The 23,576-nt window shown below is 36.9% G+C and overlaps 2 protein-coding genes across 3 annotated transcripts; one reads left to right on the top strand and one right to left on the bottom strand.

The window, feature by feature from the left end:
- The first annotated feature begins 6,687 nt into the window (after positions 1-6,687).
- On the top strand, positions 6,688-9,487 carry LOC127793011 (protein kinase PINOID). The gene is made up of 2 exons (XM_052323741.1): positions 6,688-7,858; positions 8,437-9,487. Exons 1-2 carry the CDS (start codon positions 7,278-7,280, stop codon positions 9,206-9,208), a joined length of 1,353 nt encoding a protein of 450 aa, XP_052179701.1. The 5' UTR covers positions 6,688-7,277; the 3' UTR covers positions 9,209-9,487.
- Positions 9,488-15,355: 5,868 nt separating this feature from the next.
- Positions 15,356-23,411, bottom strand: LOC127793010 (F-box protein SKIP19-like). 2 transcript variants are annotated; one of them, XM_052323739.1, is made up of 3 exons: positions 22,923-23,411; positions 16,032-16,686; positions 15,356-15,806 (listed from the first exon to the last, which is right to left on the bottom strand). In XM_052323739.1, exons 1-2 carry the CDS (start codon positions 23,258-23,260, stop codon positions 16,074-16,076), a joined length of 951 nt encoding a protein of 316 aa, XP_052179699.1. In that variant the 5' UTR covers positions 23,261-23,411; the 3' UTR covers positions 15,356-15,806; positions 16,032-16,073. The 2 variants fall into 2 exon arrangements, with proteins under 2 accessions (XP_052179699.1, XP_052179700.1); XM_052323740.1 differs by having other exon boundaries at positions 16,046-16,686.
- Between the last annotated feature and the right edge of the window lie 165 nt (positions 23,412-23,576).

Genomic DNA, 23,576 nt, shown 5'->3' with positions numbered 1-23,576 from the left:
GTTCTTACATTAACATAGATTTCCATTACATCTTTAGTTCCAGTGCTTCCTATCTTATAGATTAAAGAGCTAAATAAATAACAAATTGTTATTTTTTTATTATTACTATGATACCACGTCAATACAATACAAGACTTAAAAAGGCCCAAGTCGCCTTAGGCCCGCCATGTATTCATGTGTTCTTTGGTATTGTGCTTCTGACTCGAACGTGGTTGTCGCAATTTGTTACTCAAAATGGGAACAGAGGCAACGTTGTTTTCAGTTCGAATGATTTGATTCTTGTATTTTCTCCTCTTCACCTTATGGTTTAAGAATCAAAGGCGTCCTTGCTGCCCGATCATTTGCAAAAATAATAATAGTGGCAGTGGCCAGTGTTGTTATAGTACTTGTCCTTTTGTTCTTGTTGTGCTCATATATTAAAAGTATTATATATGGAACTATCAGAGTCGTGTTGGAATGGAGGAGGAGGAGAGACTGCAACAGCTTTCGGGCGATTCCTGTTTCCACACGCATCCGGTTGTAAGGCTACGAGCGGGGCTACCCCACTTGGGTTGGGTGGATATCTCTAACACAATTTTTTCAGGCAATTTATGATCACGAAACCCTAAAACCAGCCAGCAAAGAGTTCTTGTCAATGATAGTATGATAAATTATTGAATGAAGAAAATAAAAAGTCAAACAAACAGGTATTTATTCTATATGGACTATCGAATGTGTGATTCCCCCGCTTTGATTTGATTTGATTTGATTTGTTATTTATAAGTTATAACCCATCATTACGTCAGTGTTGCTTCAAGAAATATAGCGAGGCTTAGAATTTATGGAAAGAAAAAAGAACAAAAATATATTATACTTTTATGTACAGTCGATCCGATCCTATCCTAATTAAGATGAAGGCATGCAATTAAAAGAAGTTGGACTGCATAGAATTTAATAATCATATGATGAGGTAAGTATGTATTAATTATTAATTAATCAAATGGTTGTTGGGGCGGGGGGTGGGGACAAGATCTAAGAATCAGATGAACGACTTACAGAATATAAAACCAGAACGTGATGTGAAGCTGCAATGCATGCAGACATGGAAGCAATAAGAGCAGTCATTGGGAAGAAGAAGACGAGTGGGATTCCAGCAGCAGCTTGGAATTGGATTGTTAAAACCTTTTCTTTACTATTTCTGGGCAGTTCTTGACATGGGTACTTGGCCACTAATGTAAACAGTTGAATTCCATGGTTTTCAACTTACATATATATATATTCTTGCAATTTTCTTAGTTAATGGCCATCTCAAGAAGCCTTGTCTGTGGGAATAAAATAGTTTGTCTCTCTGTCTCCCTATCAAAACACCGCGAATATTGGAGGGTGTTTTCTATCCATTATATTTCCTTCTGGTAATTTATATATATGCTTATATATGTGCATGTTTTGTCTTTGTATCTTCATGGCTTAATTAAACTATTTATCTATGTTTGAGTTTCTCCAAACCAACACAACTCGGCAAAGATTACAGTCTGAAAATTCTGTAGCTTTCTTAGATGGTGTGATTGATTTGAAGTTGATTTTTTCTTTTTTTGTATAAACATTTGCAGGAAATGGAGAAAGCTTTGGAGAGGCTAAATTAATCTTAAAGATCACTTAGAAGATGGTGTTGAGATTCCTTCCGTATGTTGTTAATCAGTTAATGATTTGTAGCTTAATTAGTCAGCACTCAAACTTAGGTGAGATCGGAAAGATTGAAAGAAACTGCAGCAAGAATCTGAAAAGAGAGTTTAAGGATCCCACAAGATCTACTGAGTGGGATTAGGAGCTCGGATTTTCTGCTTTACTTGTTCTATTATTGCATCATTTACCACCCTAGCTACCTATATATCTATATTTTAACCTCTTGTTTAGGGTATTGGATTTTGGGCCTTATTTATTTTAATTATACTTTGATAAAATAAACATCTGCAAAATTACCATTCAACTACGTACTTTGATGGGATCATAGTTTTGGGCCTTCTTCTTCACATCACCTAGACAACAAGGCCGATCAAGATCTGCCAAAAGATGGTTCAAATCTTGATATTTCAGAAATATTATATAGTTATGTTTTAAAAGTAAAGTTATACATCATTAAATGGTATCTTTTTAAAAAAAAATCAACAAAAAATAATTACACTTCATAAACACAACACAACAATACGAGACAAATTAATAAATAGAGATGGAATTGGTGGCATCACTTTCCCAAATATAGGCCTTGTTGTCTGGCCATGGTCCTTAAGGTCTCTAACAAAATCAGCACATGCATTTCTCCTTTTCTCTTTGTGCATTTCAAATCAAATTTGAAACATTCATGTCCCCTGTCATGCCAGGGGTGGTTGCCTTATCCCCCTCAATTAAATATCAAATTGACACCCCTTGCACCATTGTCTGCCCATAGCATAGCTTTCACAATTTACAAAGGGTCATGCTGATATCGAAATAGAAACAAAAACTATATATATTAGTGATACGCAGCTAAATTACACACTATTAACACATAAATATATAGACAATAGGTCAGATATATTACACGTAAGTTATTTGTCTCATGGAGCAACTGAGAGACCCACACATCAAGTTTTTCAGATAAATACTAAAGGCAATCATTAGAGTTGCGAGTAATAGCCAACTACTTCAACTTTCAACCAATTGAGGATTACAATAATGATTCCAATACATTATTAACCCATAGTAGGGTGATTGTTAAACTGATCTATCATAAACAAAGACAAGAGGAATCTATAAATATTGTAACTTAACATAGTACTTGAGATCGTCTTCTTTGTTCTCCTCGTATACTCACCCGTTGCTATTAGATTTTTAATTAGTACCTCCCTCTAACTTAACCACTGGAGAGCCCTTCTAATGCATCCTCCAAACAACGATTAGTACGAGAGTTTAACTGCAAGCCATCTGATCATTGATTCTTATATTTATCTTAATAATTTCTTGCATCATCAATTAGAGAGTAAAGCCATCACAGTTTGGCAGTTTGTTACTGTAAAAATGTCACTGTAAGTCATCTAATGATACCTGTTTTTTTCTTGCACAATTAACTAAGAGATTCATTTTGGGTACGACGAGATGTTTGACTATGTGGGTACGTAAATAGTAAGTTTGGTGTATGATACCCGAAAATTAAATTTGTCATTTTCCATGGAGACAATGGGGCATCTTGAATAAGGGTGTTCATGTTATGGCCACACTTTAGATTGAAATAAGTAGCTCTCAAAGCTGAAAAATTGGTTCCACTTGGTGTACCTTTTGGCCACCTTTTGGCAAGACAACAATACCCATCCAAACCCATCATGGGGCCCCTCTTCCCTTGCCATCTAAAGTGTTGAACAATTGGGGCTAAGATAGTCTCGTCACATACTTTGGCATTTGTTTTGAGACTTGTTAATAGTGTTCTTTCAATTTGGAGTGGGCCAACTGCCATCTCCAACTGTAGGAAGCCCTTTTTGCTTCCCAAGCTTGGTGACATTTCATGCATGGCCATGGCCTGTTTGGCCAAGTGGATTTTTAAATCATTTATTATCTGTCTATTTCCATCGGCTGGTTTGCTTTCATTTCAATTCCTAAAGATATTTCAGCCCATGCTGTGATGATATATATATATATATACATATATATATAAATAGTGTGTAACTGTTGCCAAACAAGGAATATATGTACACTTTGCTCCTGCCCAGACATGGCACATCTTCCACTGCTGTAGAGTGTATATATGATCTTAGAAAGTAATTAATTTCTTGGATGAAAAAGAAAGATGGAATTAATGAATGTCTAGGGTTTTGCAAGATTCGCTACCCCAATTGTTTGTTCAATTGAATGACTTATGAAGCTAAGACCCCCACAAACTTTTGTTGCTAACCCATCATGCATTTTGAAAGATAAAATTAAGGAAAGGAAAATCATGACAACTTTAAACTTCTGTAGATTTAACTTTTTCAAGACAACTTCAAATTGCCATTGCCTTGTTTGTTCCTTTCACCAACTAGATGTATATATCTTACTGGCTGATCATAATCATAAAGAAAATTTGCTAATCATATATAGACACTTACCTGAACTTATCAAACTCTTCTAAATATGTGCTAATTATATATATAAATATATTCTTTGACATTTACCTGTGCTTTGAAATTGAATTAACAAATGTGCCAAAGCAAAAGGGTATATACTTCCTAAACCACTCACCATGTCCAGGAAAAGCATGTGTTATTCCGAAATCCTAAATGCCAAAAAATATATGCCTCTATACAGTGTCTGGTTCCCATCTTTTTTCCTTAACCTCCTTTTAATCTTTTTCTTTTTTTTTTTTAATTTTGAAAACTAATTTTATTGTTATATAAAAATAATATAATAATCTTTAAAACCAAAAAACATTTTGCCATATTCATTTATTTATTTGGGGAGGTGTGTGTTGGCATTGTCGGGTGAGTAAAAGTTAAAAAGGATAGAACAATCATAGACTGAATTGGAGGAAGACAAATCATTGATTCAATTACAGAATCCCATGCAAATGAGAGCAAAGCTCAGGCAGAGAGAGCTGCAACCAAACAAAATATGGTCAGTTGAAGGGCCCCAACAGCAGCAGCTGCTACCAAATCTACCACATACTTTGACTGCCAAACCATTTACCCCTTTGTTTAAAACGATTTGGAAACCAGCAAACATGACACCCACCCTTTTCTTGGTAGGTTAAAATGTTTAGGGAAATGAGTTATGTTCGAGATTTTTTATTTTTTTTTTAGGATTTATTGAAGTTTAATCAGAGATACTATCAATCCCATGTTAATTAGTATTTGATTTGGTATCAAAGTGAGTTCACATGAAATTAACAAAGATATTATGTTATTTTGTATCAAAATTAAATTGTAAACTAAATTCAAAGTTCAAAATTTATCAAGTACGATAAATGTTTATTTATCTTTATTTTTAGTAAATCTCCATTCGGATTAACTCGGTTCAACCTTCAACCAAAACAAGACTCATTCTTTTACACAGAAGTAGGTGGGTATAAAACACAAACTTCTCCGAAAAGGCAACACTACTGTGTTCTCCCAATTGGACATGTGAAAAGCAACAATATATATATATATATATAATATACTTTGTTCAGAAAGAAAAAGCTATACTTGTTAAAACTATCTAATCACGTTGAAGCAACAAACGTTTGAAAATTAGGTGATGGTCGGCATAAGCTGGCCAAACTTTGTAACCCAAAAGTTAATTTGAGGAGACTAAACTAATTAACTTGGTGTGTGTAAAAAGTAAGCAATGTTCTAATGCATCACCGACGTATTAAAGACACATTTGCATGCTACATATAATAAAAAACTTAAAAAACCAACGGAAGAAAGTAAAAGAAGAAGAAGAAAACACAAGCAAAATTAATTCAATTAAAGAAGTTTTGTTGGTAGAGAGGGCCGTTGGATGCATAATTGGTGCGTCAATGTGGATAAATTGATAGAAAATGGTGTGAAATCAACTTTTAGAATGATTGTTCTTGTGTGTATTTAGTGTTCGTGTCCTCAATTACGTTAAAAAAAATAAATCGTAAATGTGAGATTTCTTCCCACTACATAAGATGAGAATCGAATTTACGATCAACTAAACTGATATCGAGATATCACTTGCTCAACTGAGAGATTCACGGAACCAACCTTACTCTTGTTATAGTGATGATTATAGGAAAATGTGGACCAAAATACCCGGGAACGAGGCTGCAGAATTGAACAACTGTATTCACACCCCAATTATTATTTTTAGGCTTGTACTTGCTGCTGTTCGGACACAACTCATATGCACCCGACCAATCAATTTAACAAAGGTACATGGCTAAAACAGTCCTCTTAAACATATAAAAATAAAAAGACCACTTGGAGTTAGTAAAGCTTCAATTAACTCAACTCCCCTGTCACTTCTACTCAATATGCGTGTAAATTAAAAATTCAATTTATTATCCACATAAGAAACCATTATACATATATATTATGCAACTCATAAATTATATGTATCATCAACAATTCACTCCCAATAATTTTAACCTCACACGTCACAATGCCTCGACAAAGGCACAAGGACTTGTAGTTCAGCCACAAGTCAATGTGCTTGGGGAATTAAGAACAAGATGGGAGGGCAGAACTGTCATTTTGAGCAAGAACGATTTTTTTTTTTTTTTTTTTTTTTTGACGCCATAGCCCGCTTTGCAATTTGCAAAGTCCACCCCACGCTGCAGCTGCTGCATCTGAAGAAAGAAGATATTGGCTAACGCACTTGCCATTTGCCACGTGTCAGAAACCAACGTCACCAAAAGCTGCAAAGGCTCGCACGTGCCAACCCCGTCACCTCACGTGTCATTCTCACCACCAGTAAAACTAATAATAATAATAATTTTAATTTTTTATTTATTTAATTAAAAAACCATAATTACAAGTTCAAAAATAATAAAATAAATAAAAATATGGGTGACGCCATAAAGAAATTATTGTGTTTTTACACGTAGTAGTACAAAAGTTTTGATGTATCAAATCATTAATTTATTATCATAATATAATCGTAAATGCACCGCCCATTATTTATTGATAAGAAGAATATTTATAAACAGTGGCGAAAAATAATTTCTCCAGTGCCAGCAGCATAAATACCCACAACGACCTTCTCTTCTTAACCCCCTCTCTCTCCCTCTCTCTCTCTCTCTCCCGTACCCAAAACAAACCGCAAGTCCGCAACCAGAGAAGGCCAAGCTTCTCTCCTTCTCTTCCTATAGATTTCTGTACGGAAGAAACCGAATGCACCCAAGAAAGGCCTCGATGCCTGCCAGAAAGCTTTTTGGAGATCAATAATGGCGGTCTAATCGGTGCTCTCTCTCTCTCACTTACTCACTTGGAAAACATATCGACTTTCAAGTCTTGAACTGCGTTGATTCTCCTGCCCCTTTTCCCCTCATTTGTTTTTCTTTCGGCTTCCTTGCGTTACTGTTGATTCATTCTCTGCTGTCGCAATCCCCAGCATTTTCTTCGTATCTGATTCGAAAAAGCGCCAATCCATTGCTTCTAACCACCAGTGTTTGACAGTTTTTTAGAACGTGTTTTGAGAGTAGTGTGATTATATTCGAGTTCTTCCAACTTTTTGACTGTCTAATCGAGATTTGATACTTACAACCGACCAGCTTCCCATCTACCTCGAATATTTGAGCGTTAGGCGCTGGACTGGTGGATTAATTTTGTGGCGGATTTCGGACAATGTTAGGGTTTCGTCGACGGGACTCCGACAGTGAAGTCAGTTCCGGAACCCTAAACTCAAGCCAGAGCTCGATGAGCAGCGCCGATAGTTGCGTCAGTTTCAGCCGATTGTCGTTTGAGAATCTGGAGCTGAAGTCGGAGTCGCCGGAGAACTTATCGCTGAAGCCACACCGGTCGTCGGACTCCTCGTGGCAGGCCATACGATCCGCCGCGTTCCGCCGGAAGGCGGGGCTAGGGTTCCGCGACTTCCGGCTGGTCCGGCAGATCGGCAGCGGCGACATCGGGAGGGTCCACCTCTGCCGCCTCCGCAGCGGCGGCGATGACGATGACGACGGCGGCGGCGGGTTCTACGCCATGAAGGTGGTGGACAGAGAAATGTTGGCGATGAAGAAGAAGATTCAGAGGGCGGAAATGGAGAAGAAGATTCTGAAGATGGTGGATCACCCCTTCTTGCCGACGCTGTACGCCGAGTTCGAAGCCTCGCATTACTCCTGCGTGGTGATGGAGTACTGTTCCGGCGGCGATTTGCATTCTCTCCGCCACAAACATCCTCTCAAGCGCTTCCCTTTGAGCTCCGCAAGGTACATTAATCAATCATCTAATTTTTAAAAACCCTAATTACGAGGTGTTTCCATACAAATTTTGGGAAAATAGTTTACTAAATGCGTAGCCTGAAATCTTTTAATTGTATCACTTTTTTGGGCTTTTGCATATCTGGTTTGATCCTTTTTGATTTGTTTGTTTTCTGAGAAAGGGACCTCATATGTTCTATCAGGAAAGGTCATGTCTGTTTCACTTCTGCAACAAGTCCATTACCCTTCCAATGCACATTCCATCTATTTTCCTGAGAAAATGATATCACTTGATCAGCCACAAATTTTCCATTATAATGAAAATTACCGTTATTGGATTTTTCTTGTTTTGGTTACTTGTTACGTCGAAGGTCCCAGATCGGGCCTGAAAGCATTATCCTTTCATGCAAGTTATCAGACGATTTTCTCAGATTTCTCTGCAGGTTTCCCGTGTTGAAAATATTATTTGTTTTTCTCTCCTGGGTGACGTCTGGCTGCTGCTTGGCTTGTGTAGAAAATCTGAAGTTGCGAAATTTGTTTGGTTCCCGAGAAAATGAACTCACGTCAGTTCGTGTCTCAATCTGCAGGTTCTATGCGGCTGAGGTTCTCGTAGCCCTAGAGTACCTTCACATGTTGGGAATCCTTTACAGAGACCTGAAGCCCGAGAACGTCTTGGTCAGATCGGACGGTCACATCATGCTCTCCGACTTCGATCTCTCCCTCTGCTCCGACGCTACCCCGGCCGTTGAATCGCCGGACTTGTCCCCGGACCCCTCATCACCCCGGGCCACACAGTCCCCCCGTACTCTCACTCCATTTTCATGCCTCTCCAAACGGCTCTTCCGCTCAAAGAAGATTCAAACGCTGTCAACGAACCGGCTGTTCGTCGCCGAGCCGGTCTCCGCCCGTTCATGCTCGTTTGTCGGGACCCACGAGTACGTGGCGCCGGAGGTTGCCTCCGGGAGATCCCACGGCAACGCCGTGGACTGGTGGGCCTTCGGAATCTTCCTCTACGAGATGATCTACGGGCAGACGCCGTTCGCCGCCGACACCAACGAAGCCACGCTGCGGAACATCGTGAAGAAGCCCCTCACCTTCCCGACTGACTCGCCGTCCAGCGCAAGTGAAATGCACGCGCGCGACTTGATATCGGGCTTGTTGACCAAGGACCCGGCTGGTAGAATCGGGGCACGGCGCGGGTCGGCGGAGGTGAAGACCCACCCGTTTTTCAAGGGCTTAAACTTCGCGCTGGTACGGTCGCTGACGCCGCCGGAGATTCCGGGTTTACGGAGGCAGAAAACGACGACGTCGCGGCAGGGTACGAATGCGAGACAACCAGCGGCGTTCGATTACTTCTGAACCGCGGGATAAGCGCCACGTTTGAGGAGTTTACTCCCGATTTTGTCAGCCGGCAAGGGTGTATATATATATATATATATCTGTGCGGATCTTTTCTAAAAATGAAAAAACAATCTTTTTCCGCTTTGATTTTAATGTAATAATATTAGGTAGGGGGAAAGTTATTGGCAGAGAGTTTTAATATTTAGGAACCATGAAAATATATATATATAGAGAGAGAGAGAGAGAGGGGGAGGGGGGTGAATTAGTGAATTAATGGATAATGGATTTGCACGACAACGAGGCAGCCTTTCATTCGCAACCTTTTATAATAATATAAATAACCATCAATCATGTAAATAAAAAAATGCTTATTTATTTTTTCTTTTAAAAGTTCCCGAAAATGCGAAATGTTAACTGAGATTCTGTGCTTCTAGTAACTCTAAGGAGGGGACCCACGGAGACGCGCCGCGTGGACGGCGGGAAAGGACACGACATGTGGGGGAGTAGGCGCATTGTGGGCCATATATATGTAGTATATATAACATTAATTTATAAATAAATACTAATCTTCATAAATCGTCAACATGCTTCAGACAGGAAAGTCGTTTACTTACCATCATTTCTCAATTATTAATTAATCCCCCTCCAGGGAACATGATAAAAGCCTAAAAGCCCAGGCCCAGGCCCCCAGCCCAGCCCAGCCCTAGCCCTAGCCCCAGCACCAGCTTCGCACCTGCCGAGGTTTCCTCTTATGAGAAACACGCTGCTTTTGCCCCTTTTTTTTATTTTGTTTGAATTATAGCTTTTAAAAGAAGTACATTTTTAATGAGAAATTAAAGAAGCGGGGATTTGGAGACTGGATCACGCGCTGGGGGTGGGGAGAGGCCATCTTGACAACACATGGGCGTGTCTAAGGAACCACCCTGCCAACCAGGCAGCCCCTCCCACCTCGCTTTAAAGCTCTGTCCCCTGCCTGTCCCCAAACCCTACGCCACCCTCCAATCGCGTTCCACCACGTGGCGTGCCGCCCGGTTGGCCACCTCTCCACCCTCCTCATCCGTCCTCCGCTTCCCAAAATCTATGCCCTCCTTTTCCATCCCCCCTCTCTCTTTCCTTGTAGCTGCCATCAAGCCTTCAATGATTTCAGAGAAAACCCCATGAGAAGAAAAAAAAAAAAAAAAAAAGGAAAAAGCTTTGTAATTGATGATAAGGTTGATGATGGCGATAAGAAAGAGGGATGACAAGATAGAAGCGAGCAAGCCCTGCAAGGATAGGGTATCCTTTAAATAACCAAACCCTGTAAGTAATTAAACAGACGACTTGAACATGGGTTCTTTTGGGTTGGGTGGACTTTCCTTGATTGGAAATGGGGTGGATGTGGATGTGATAGAAAATTACTTTAAAAAATCGAGAAAATTTTTGGTTCAAGAGATTTGGGGATGACTTTCTATGGGTTGGGGCAGTCGTTCCGATGAGGCCAACTATATATACGATTATTATTAATTAATAGTTTGACTGCGGGTGTATGTTGATGGATCATCCCCAAATTCTTGGTCTAACTAGTTTTTTTTTTTATTAATTAATTAACGTTGGAAATTGTTGGGTTCGCAGGAAAACAATGCTTTGGTTGGCTTATAATAAGGAGTTTATTTATTTATTATTATTATTTTTTTTGCAAGTGTCAACGACAAAGACAATGACAACAGCACTTTATTGACAAAGCAAAATTCAGTAAGTGACGATCTATATGCTTTTAAGGGTGGCTCCAGCTAATTCTCTAATACAACACTTGGAACTTGGAAGCATGGACTGACTGCTTATCCTCTAATATATCTGGTTGAAGTATTATTTATTTATCAGGACACATAAAGAAATTAAAATTTATTTTACTTAAATATAAAATTTTAAAAAAAAAAAAAGAAGAAGAAGAAGATAAAAGTGAGCAAACGTGATTGATTGAGTTTGAAGGACAATTTGGGCACTAAGTTTGGGAGCAAACTTACTCCCAAACAGGTCCATAATGGAGTTGGGTGAATTAATGGGGTGAAGGGGGTAGGGGCTAGGTGCTAGATGCTACATACATATATATAATGATACGTGGTCCATCACTTTGGGTATATAGCTCCATCATCATGGGTTGGTTGCTGCAGTGAGGTGTTATTACTAATAAAAACAGTTGAAGACTCAGAGACCGAGCACCTCCCTCCCTCCCTCTGGTACATGCATTGTATGAGACCTTCATTATATATTACACATATATATTAAAATCGGATCAGTTGTTGAATCATCGTACGTTACGGGGGTTGGTTTATTGGTTTGATTATTAACAATTATTGATTTTTGTCCACATTCAATTTTAATCAAACGTGATTCGTTAGACTAGCAATGAATGAATAAGTCCAAAATATAAAGAGAAAGAACAACACAAAAAGAATACAGAATTTTTACGTGATTCGAGTATAACGATACCTACTCTATGACTGTACCCTAATTATTCTTTCAGAGTGACAGTATATCATTATTCATGTTGTCTCTCCCTTAATGATATTTTCGTCCCCTGTTTATAGTGAGGGGCCTTTACAATTTGCATAAGATATAAAAAATATAAAGATGATATAATATGGGACAAACAGTCCTTATCATCTGCATAAAATCGAGAGTGAAATCTTCATTACGAGAGATATGGCTCGTCTCAGATAAAGTGAGTAGGTCCCATGTCTCTAGTTGTCCAACAATTTTGTTGTCTATGCGATCTGAAAGATTTTGAACCAACAAGCTGAATAGTTAGACTAGCAAACTGAGAGTGTCGCTGGAAGCTCGTTGGATATATTATTAGGAGCTCGCTAAAAACCTTGTTGGGAGCTTGCTTGAAGCTCACTTGGGCCTTTTGGCCTTTAGGTGGTTGGGCCGACCTATTGGATTGGGTCTAGTCCATAAGAAGTGGTGCGAGAAATACACATAATAATATTCAATCATTAATTAAATATTTTTTAAGACTTTGAATTAGAAATTAATTGAAAATATAAAATAATTAGTTAAGATGCTGCTCTAATTACATCACCTTTTAATGAAGTATTCTGTTTTATTCATTTATCATTATTGTAAATAATAATTATAATTTAAATCAAATATTAATATTATTTGTTGAGAGAATAATTGTAGTTAACTTTGATTATGAGATTTATTTTATTGTTCGTGTCGAATTTGCTTGACACTGGCATGTGGGGGTGTTTGGAAGACAACTCCCTCTCATTTTGATCATATTAGACAAATATTATGTTACTGATTTACTTTACTTCACTTAGTTTTTATCAATCGAAATAAATGTATACATTTAGACTTGGCAAAAGTAATGTGATGTGAGCCACTTCCTTTGCACCATCACACGTGGGTCCATTTACATTGAGGCGGCAATCATAGGTTTGCTACCACTCACCCTAGACAGTTATAGTATTTGACAAATTCATTACATTGGAAATATATATTTTAAATTATGTACTTATATATTTAATTTTTTTATTATTTTAATTATATTTCTAAATTTATAATTTTAAATCAACTAAAATTACAATTTCAATTAGCTAGAAGAGGTGGACAGAGGGCCGGGTGAGATGGTCAATTGCGGTGCATATATATATATATATATATTAATGTCTAAAAAAATTAGCATGAACTAAAGTCCATTCCAATCTTTTCTTAAATCCGCCCCTACCACCACCAATATGTTTCTTAAATCTAAAGTTTTTTTTACTCGTGACCTAATTAATTAAATATCAATCTATCATTTATCATTTATTATTATTATTATTGTGATTAAGGACTGTTTTCCTCATTAAAAAATATATATATATATACTACTGATGGATGGATGGATGGATGGATGGAGCTTATTGGAGTGAAGAAGCCAAATTAAGGAAAGTTTGAAGGTGGTCACTTCTTTTTGTCATGAAATGAAAATGTTGTCTTCATGACTTTAAAAAGCAACCTTTGAATGAACATAACATCAATGAATATAATAATAGTGCTAACTCTCAAAATTCAACATTAATATTAGAGTGAGTCGACATATTGAATAATATTTTAAGCTATACAACAACAACAACAAAAAAAAGTCCAATATATATATTCTAATCTGCAACTAAATTAATACTGCAAAATATATATATATATATATATATTAGCACCACGTACGACTTCTTCTTCATCTTATAATTGTGGAGTCATTTTCATATATCATACTTCATCATAACTGTGGAGTACTCAAAAAGAATAATGAAACTATGCCTAATCTCAGCAATGTGCAGTGGTTGATTACCTGATTACACCTTCAATTTGAGTAATCTCATAAATCTAAAATAAGATTTATCATATATATATATATATCATGTTTAATCTTAATTATGAATTAAATTACAAATTAAAGTCAAAATTATCGTCCTACCCTTTTTGGCTAGCAAAACACAAAAAAAAAAAAAACGAGTTTCCTCCCGCTTGGCCCAAGATTACCACCACTGGCCGGGCACGGCGGTGGTACGCCGGTGGCCGCCGTGGAAAGAGAGGTTTTGGTTTCCACCGGAGCAGGCACCGTAACTTGAGCCTACGGATAGATAGCCAGCCTTACCAACAGTCTACAGAGAGAGAGAGAGAGAGAGATGGCCTCTCCCTACCCTACATATCCATGCCAACAAATAATAATAATAATAATAATAATAATAATAATAATAATATGATAACAACAATTAATTAATATTGTAAGTACAAGTAGTAAGTAATTGCCGGTCTTACTTCTGCCAAACTCTCTCTCTCTCTCTCTGTGCTGGGTCTCGACCGGTCTCCCTAAGCTCTGATTGCCAGCGGCTAGGCTTAGCTACCTACGACCTACTACATCGCTCCTCATAATACGGCCCCTATCAACTGAGCCGCTAGCCTTCCTACTTCCTACTTCCTACTTCCATTAATTTATTTATATCTTACAACCCACAAGTCCTGATGGGAGTGGGACGACGTTCCCTCCCTCCAATCATCGTCAATTGCTTTTCCATCCTCCACCAATATACAAGCAAGACTACATTATTGCCTCCTAGATTATAATTAGAATAATGTTAAGGATTATAATTAATAATAATATCATTAATTATGTAACGTTTTTATTAAATAAAATTAAAAAAATTATATATTATTATTTTCTCTACTTAATGATGGTGCAACATAACTCTTAATATTACTCTTACTATTATCTTTTAAGTGTGAAATGAATAAATATTCAAAAATAATTTATAATTTATGTATATAAATGTATACAAATTTGTATGTAAACTTATATGGAAAAAAATTAATCTTAATAGCAGAAGAGGCAAGCAAGCTTATGTAAACCAAAATACTAATTTGTATTGGAATAGGACCATTAATTTATCAGAACCTAATTATGGAGTGAAATTTTCTAATGTCTTCTAGAGGAGAGGAGAGGAGCACCCAAAACCCTACACCATAAATTTTCTATGGATAACTGTCCGAGTGGGTGGGCGGGCGGGCGGGTCGACTGTCCATTTTCTATGTATCTATGTTTTCTAGGGTAAATTTCGAGCAAGCAGCGAGTATATTCCAACATATATATATGTATAGCAAAGGAGAACACAAGAGTGGGGCTTAAGAAGGGTATGGCGAAGGATAATGTCCCCTAAATGACTTTCTGAGAAAAGAACTAAAAACTTCATGCTGCAAGAGAACACCAAAATTCCTAGAACCAATGGGATATTATTATGGGTTTTGGACTTAGACCCACTTGGTCTTTTTATGTCCACTTACTAAAAAATTAAGGACCATATATAATTATATTATTATAGAAATGACAATGACACGTGATTCTAATTAATAGCTGTTTATATATCAAGATTTAAGTTCAACATCATACATAAAGCAGCAGCCCATGTGTCATTCGACAAGGCTGCTGTTCATCCTCCCCCCCCAATGGCAACGAATCCCAAACTAGAAACAATGAGGGCCATCAATCCTTTAGTATTATTAACAATAAGAACATGCCCCCACTACCTACCTTTTAAATGTGCATGGGATTTGCATAAAAACTCATCGTGCCTATATATTATAATAGTCCAAAAACCAAGCGCCAATAGGAAAAGTGAAACGCACTCATCCACAAGTTGAATCTTCCTCCTCCTAAGCCCAACTCTAATATATATAGTAAATAAACCACAGCTGACAATTCTACAACACTCTTGAGCTTTGCCTCTCTAATCGACCTACTCAACCAGATGATGATCATTTATTTTCTAACATCAAATTCAAAGCTTAGGTAGGTTTCCCTAGGAAACCGGGCAGATCCAAAACATGAAAAGCTGACCAATGTATATCTAATACACCCAGCGTTGCGAGCAAAAGCAAAGAAAATAAACATAATAAACAACAGGTTCAAGGGTAACTTAGATATACAGTCAGGCCTAGATGTGAAGATCCACCAACCGGCTTCATAATAATATAGCCCCTCGATTGCAACTTTTACAATATAAGCACCAACACCTGCACCATTTCAGTTGCCTCACCCCAAAAAGCAGCCATTGCTGCAACTTGCCCTCGCAAAGAGTAATTAATGCATCCCCACCTACAAAATGTAAACAATGTTATTATAATTCCATTTGTGCAATGAAACTCTGGGAGGGGATAAACCCACTACACTTGCAGCGAAATACAGATTCATGATGATCAAAGTTGTGCCACATGTGGACCTGATAACACTTTGCATAAATACAAAAGGGGCTATGGAAACTGAACTCGTAAAAAGTATGGAGGCAAGCGCGTGAATGCATCCACACTTAGCTACGCATACCTGGACTTTCTCACCTGTAAAAACTTATGGGCAAACAGAGCACTAGTCATCAAAAAACAACTCTCCATAGTCAGAGAAGTCACTGCCACCAGAGAACGCATAATATTCATCATCGTCAGACAGGAAGTCGATGTTCGAAAGCCCAGATGGGTAATCATCATCATATGAATCATCATCACGCATATCCAAAACAGTTGCATCAAAAGCATAATCATCAGTAGAATCATATGGTTCCCGCAATTTTCTGATATGTTCATAACATTTTTTCCCCAGTGTCCCTCCTAGATTAATGTTGAAGCATTGTCGAATGTCAAGAGATTCAAGATGAGGACAACCGTCCAGAATGGCCTGCAAACCATCATTTGTCATCTTATTTCCAAAGAGCTGAAGCTCACGTAACCCAGGCATGCTTTCTGCAATAGCCTGTGCCTCTTCATCACAGTTCATGTGCGGGCCCCTGTATACTTGATTGTTAAATTTAAGTAATTTAAGCCGAGGGCAACAGCGCCCAACACTTTCAAGGGCTTCTTTTGAAAGTGAACAATAGTAAATGCGAAGTTCCTCCAACAACGGCATCTTTTTAGCAGCTTCAGACAAACCTTCATCTGAAATGTCAGAGCAACACACGAGTCGAAGGCATCTCAGCTCACTTGCTCTGTAAACGGGGAGCAAAACAAAGTGATAGCAAACATCAGCAATTACAACACACTGTGAAATTGGTTTACCTATTCGCATTCACATGACGACATACAGATGCCACAAGGTAGAAGAACTAACATATCAATCATTTGTTCACTGATCACATAATTACATTGATAAGCATCTCAGTATTTATAGCATTAAGCAATATTATTAGGGAAAAAATTAATCAAGTTAATGAATGGAGCTTCTGACCAAGGCCTAGTAAGCTTTAATAATTATAACTCAATTTGGTTATGACATTTGTCGAAGTTCAGCTAAATCCAAGAAAAAGCATCATAAAAAACTGTTGATATTTTATGAAGAAAGAAGAAAGGGAAGGAACGTACAAGAATAGATTGGGAGAAGGGATGAAGATAATTATTTTATTGAACATTGATATCACTTATTTATACAGCAAAAGATCAACAAATCTGCAAAATAATCTGCTAACAAATCAGAAAATATTTTCCTACAAAATAATATAAATAACAAGTCATAGTCTAACTGATATTTGACTTATTCAAACCAGATCTAACTGACACTTGACTTATTCAAACTAAAATTAGAAGTATCTTAAGTCATAATTCAACACTCTTCATTGACTTTGAGGCTGCAAATGTAAATTTTTAATTTTGGCATGTCTTGGATATAGACATTTTATAGTTTATAGTTATGAGGCATAGGTATGGTTATGGGGCATAGGCATGGATATGATTTTGAGTAGAGTTAAAATAACTCCTCCTTCGGCGTGCATGCGTAGTCAACATTGCCAACATATATTGACCAGGAGTCCACCTCTTCCTTCTCAGCCTGTGTAGCAGACCCACCAGAAGAATCTTAAACAACGCCCATTTCCATTTCAACTTTGGCCTGCATTTCGTGAAGGACACCAACTTCCTCTTCTATCTCCTTGAGTCTCTTCTTCATCTTCTCCAAGTCCTTAGCATTAGGGTCTTCTTCTTCCTCAGCCCTAGACATGTTGACATCGGCATCCATCTCTGCTTCCATTTCTGAAGGTTGTGTTGTAGGAGGTTATGTTTGGTTTCTCTCAACTCACAAGTCCCTCAAGAAAATATGCTCTGATACCATTTATTGGTATTTTATGAAGAAAGAAGAAGAGGGAAGGAACGTACAAGAATAGATTAGGAAAAGGGATGAAACTAATTATTTTATTGAGCATTGATATCACTTATTTATACAGCAAAAAATCAACAAATCTGCAGAATAATCTGCTAACAAATCAGAAAATATTTTCCTACAAAATAACAAGTCATAGTCTAATTGATATTTGACTTATTCAAATCAGAATCTAACTAACACTTGACTTATTCAAACTAGAATTAGCAGTATTTCAAGTCATAATTCAACAAAAACCAGTCATCATGACTTCACCAAATAAAATTTGGCTGGGTCATGCACCAATTCCATCTTCAAATAATTGATAGAGGCATGTTTTGCTAGCTAGAACAGAATGAGCAGGTCTTCTCCATATAAAATGCAACAATAAGCCTAATAACACTATATCTCATCTTTAAAGCAAGAAATGTTAGTTAATATTGCTAGGGTTGCAAATGAACAGGGTCATTTGCATACAGCTCAAAACTCTTCTTGATTCGGACCCATTCAACTCATTTATGTAGTTAAATAAACAAGCTTGAGCTTGAATTGATTAGTAAACAAGCCAAGCTTAAGCTTTAGGGTACTCGGAATGTTTGAGCTGATAAACAAGCTTGTTTGTGGCTCATTAATAGACTCAACATAAAATAATTTGTCTTTTCCAACTGATGATGTTTTTGTAATACTATTTATGTTATACTAAATATATATAATAAAATATACTAATTTTATATGTTAAACTTATTTGTCTGCATACGTTGAGATGATGCCCAAATTCTAGATGAACGTACAAGATAAGAAGGATTAAAATAAAAGTTATAATTTATAAACACTAAAAAAGTAAGATTAAAAATTATAATTTATATCATAAAGGAAAAGAAATATTAATATAATATTTGGATCTTGTTATTTTTTGTTGTCATTAGGACTTGTAAATTAGGAACACACGAGAACAATACTCCACACAAATCCTTACACACTCACGAAAACAGAAGGATAATAAGAACAATTAGTTATAACAGAAGAATATGCAAGAACGGTAAATGAAAAAGATCAAACCACACAAAGAGATTGAGATTATCCTGGCTCAAAATGTCCTTAGACAAACCTACATCCAGCAGTCCAACACCCACAGAGCAATTTGTTATTCAATTAGAAATTGATCAGTACATCAAACCCTCTACTTCTATATCCCCGAGTACATAACCCTCGTTCTCTCAAGAATACACAAGACTAAATTCTTATCACTTAGCCTCTCTTTTCTCAAGAACAACACAGCACTCAATCACAAATGAAAACTGAGATCTCACCATTGATTGCTATCAACTGCCCCTGCCCTCTTATTTATAGAAAGGGCGGACACTCCAATGAAACTAACCAACATTGGAGATATTACAATTAGACCCCAAAAACCAAAGTAAATTACACTTTGAAATTGAAACCTAACTGTTCTAAATCTTCCAGTCAATAGATCACCAAAACTTCACTGATCTCCAATCATTCAAACTCGAGACAAACTCAACAGTTTTTATGAGAGAACATGGGAAATAAACTTAGCAAGACAATCAAGTAAAGGATTGTTGAGACTATGAAGGGCTAATTGATTCTTAAGCTGGAATAAACCCCGGTAACATAAAAGGCAGAGCAAAATCATATCCAAATACTTTTGTATAGGAACCAACTAAATGAAAGATCTTAATCATGTGAATTTAAGATCTGATTATCACATCACATTTATCTACACAAGGTATTGTTTCATTTTGAAAAGATGCAGAAAGTTCATGGAAACAATATTCTTAATAAAGGAAAATAAAGAAATTTTCCTCAAAAAACAAAAGAGTTCATAACACTCGCAAATGAAGACAAAGTAATGTTATAAATGATCCAGATCCTTAAAAATTATTTTTATAGAAACATCATGGTCACTCTACATGATGTATGCCATTTGCAGATGACATAGTGTTGGTGGATGAAACAAAAGAGGGAGTGAACACTAAGCTTGAGTTGTGGAGAAACAATTTAGAATCTAAAGGATTTAAATTAAGTAGAAGGAAAACAGAATATATGAAATGTAAATTTAGTAAGAATGCAAGAGTAGAGGATGATATAATAAAATTGAAAGACCAAATCTTACAAAAAAATGACCATTTTCGATATTTGGGATCGGTGATTCAAAAAAATGGAGAAATTCACGAAGATGTCACACATAAAATTAAGGCAGGTTGGCTAAAATGGAGAAATGCATCGGGGGTGTTATGTGATGGTAAAATCTCATTAAAACTAAAAGAAAAATTATATAGGACAGTTATAAGACCAGTCTTATTATATGGCTCAGAATGTTAGGCAATCAAATACCAACATGAGCAAATGACAAACGTAACGGAGACGATAATGCTAAGATGGATGTGCGGCCATACAAGAAAAGATAAAATTAAAAATGAAGTTATTCATAATAAGATAGGAGTGGTACCAATCGAGGAGAATATGAGAGAGACTAGACTAAGATGATTTGGTCATGTGAGAAGGAGACCAAGAGATGCTTCTGTGAGGATAGTTGATAAAATGGAACAATTAGTCAAAAAAAGAAATAGAGACAAACCCAAGAAAACTTTGGGAGAGACATTAAAATTTGATATGAAGTGTATGAGCCTAAATGAAGATAAGACAAAAGACAAAAATACATAGAAGTTTAGAATTCATGTAGCCAACCTCATATAATGGAATAAATACTGGATATATTGTTGTTGTTGTTTATCATGCTCACTCTAGGAGTTCACAATGTTGAAGAAAATATGGTTCGGTCAACAAGGAAGAATAAATCCTCAGGATGGTGAAAACAATTCAATCAAATTATTGTTTTCTTGTTCCTAGGGGTGTAAATATTTCTGAGGCGCATGCCCTGACCCAAGTCCACCTAGACAAGGCCAGGCTTAGGTTATGGTGGCCTTCCAACACTCAATTCCCTGCCCCCTTTTTTTTCACAAAATACTCAATTATTTATAATAAGTCCTTCCACCCCCAACCAATTAAGTAGACACTTCCATATTAGATACCTACATGGTATTGTATTGTCATGACCCAAGGAATAATAGAAAGGCATCATTGTAATAGGGTTACAATGGTTTGTTAGGATATTTTTATAAGTTGTTAGAAACACATGGGTGCTGTTAGGATGTTGTTAGAAATTAGTTAAGCAACTAGCTACTATGCCTATAAAAAGGCCCATTGTAAGAAGAGAGGATATGTTTGAATTGAATTGAATGAATTATAATTCTCTCCCTACAATTCTCTACAATCCCCCTCTCATTTTCTCTCTACTTTTCGCCCTCATTTCTCTCTACATTCTCTCCCCATGTCTGTCCATTTCTTCCTCTCAAATGTTCTGTTCTTGATTCTATTCATCAAGTCCTTCCGATTGTCATTCCAATCCTAGGCTAAACCCTAGGTTCATGACATGTATCTGTTAGCTTTATAGTGTTGTACATGCTTAGCCTTGTATACAGTTCTTAGCTTATTAGCTTTTCTAAGTTGTACCTTGTAGAGTAGTATATATATACCTAACACATGAAAAAATAATCTACTTGTCTTTTTTTAAAAGAAAAAAAAAAGTATCAAAGATTAAACTAGTCAAGCACTTGCCAAAATGGATGTGAATTACTTATCCAAAAATCTCCCTTATTTTATTTTTATTGCTGGACATTTTTAAGGTTGAGCAGAAATGACTTGTCCAAGCGCCTCCCTTTTTTTAAAATTTGTCATCACTGGACACTTTTAAGCTACACCAAACATGATGGTGATCAAAGCTTGTTAGCACAGATGCTTTTAAGTGAAGTAAAAAGGTATAAGGTTAACTAGACAAGCAAACAATTAAAATCTGATAAGGATGTGCACATACAGTAATGAATAAAGGTTTAAGATTGGGTACAGGACAACAGCCAGAGGTAGTTAAGATGCATGCCTTAAGTAATTTCAATGCATTTAAGTTCAACTGGGGAGAGTGACAACCAGAGTTGGCATGAAAAAAGAACAATGACCATGCACCATTATAGCTGTTGAAGTTTGCACCAGTGAAGTCTTAAATTCAGAGCAAAAGGCATGAATGAAACCAGAAGTTTATGTTTTATTTTAAAATCATTGTAACGGTAACTAACCATGTAACGGTTAGTACCAACTTATTTTTCCGTTTCATTGAAGTATCTTGTAATTGCCACCTCTATCCTCTATAAATAGAGGGTCTGCTGTGTTTCTAGTGGGTCTTCTTCATTTTCACGTACACGAGAGAAAAAAGCCTAGGTTCTTAGACTTTGTAATCTCTTTGAGGGAAGCCTGTGTAAGAAGGCTATGTGAGTGTGTATCTTTCTGTTCTATAGTGGAATTCTTGGTATCACCCACAGTCTGGATGTAGGGCCTTGAGTTATTCAAAGCTTGAACCAGGATAAATCTTTTGCCCCTTGTATTTTCTGTTTTTCAGCGAGAGTGTGTGAGAATTGTGTGTAAAGTGTTCGGTCCAATACTCAATAATAGTGATAAGTTTACACCACTTACATTTATTTTCATTTACGATTGATTTTGTGATTTAAATGTTAAATCATAAATTCATAATTTGCATTTATCATAACTTAGAGAAGGATTTTTCACATCATCAATCTCCAACAACGTTGCCCTAGAATCATCTTATATCAGTTTGGGGGCATACTACCGGGGGTTGGAACCCTTAGGAAGTCTAATTCCATATAAAACCGGCTTCATTGGAAATGACCAAAGTATCAAAACTAAGATTCATAGTGGCGGCAACTTTCTAAATGTTTTGTTCAAGAAAATTTTAGAACAGCTTCAATCTTTCTATTTCCAATTTAAATAAACAAATACAGATGAACAATGTAATCTCAACTGCATCCTTCACTATAAAATGACTTCTTAAAATTATCTTTCGCGCAAGTAAAAAAATATCACCAAATAATAAACATTAAAAAGAAAATCAGAAACTAATCAAATCAATTAAGCCAAAATCATTATCCATTAAACCCTAAGACATTAACGAAGAAAAAATTGAACAGAACAGTACGTGGATATGTATAAACGTTTAAATCTTACCGGTCGGCGATGTACATAAGGAGCTCATCAGTGCCGAAATGTTCTATATTGATATCGACCAACTGGCCGCAGCTGCGATCGACGGCGTGGCGAGTCATCTTCTCGAGATCGTACTCCATTTCAAACGTATCATTGTGCATGTCGATCTTCCTCCACATTGCCGGGTCCTTGCTGATGGAACGCCAAGTTGTGCATACTTTCTGCGCGTTCTGGAGGAGGTCAATTGAACCGACTCTCTGCAGTATCGCCGCCGTCACGTCCAGCGGGAGCTCCGCCCAGTGTCTGACATCCGCCTCCGCCTCCCCCATCGGCGGCGAACTAGACGACGACGACGCCATTCACGGAAAGTTTCGGTTTTCCGGGAAAGATTGGGGAAATCCCTTCGATTTGAGATTTGACGAGGAGCAGTACCCCTTGGGGCATCTGTGTATTAAGCGCCTTTCGGTTCCAGAAGAATTGCGGATAAATCACAATCCCTATTTGGGAAAAGGAAAATTCACGGATGCGACCCCCGCCTTTAAATTTAGTTTAATATTTTTTTATTCACAGTAAATTCCTCAGGATAAATACATTTCTTTTTTTTTTTTCCCAGGAAAGTAATTAATTACAAAATACTAAACTTTAAAATTATTACTAAAACGGTTATGATTATTA

This window comes from Diospyros lotus, unplaced genomic scaffold (genome assembly GCF_014633365.1).
Source record: "Diospyros lotus cultivar Yz01 unplaced genomic scaffold, ASM1463336v1 superscaf1, whole genome shotgun sequence".
Taxonomy (NCBI): Eukaryota; Viridiplantae; Streptophyta; class Magnoliopsida; order Ericales; family Ebenaceae; genus Diospyros; species Diospyros lotus.
The sequence above is the reverse complement of the archived record's forward strand: the minus strand, read 5'-3'. Positions and strand labels throughout refer to the sequence as shown.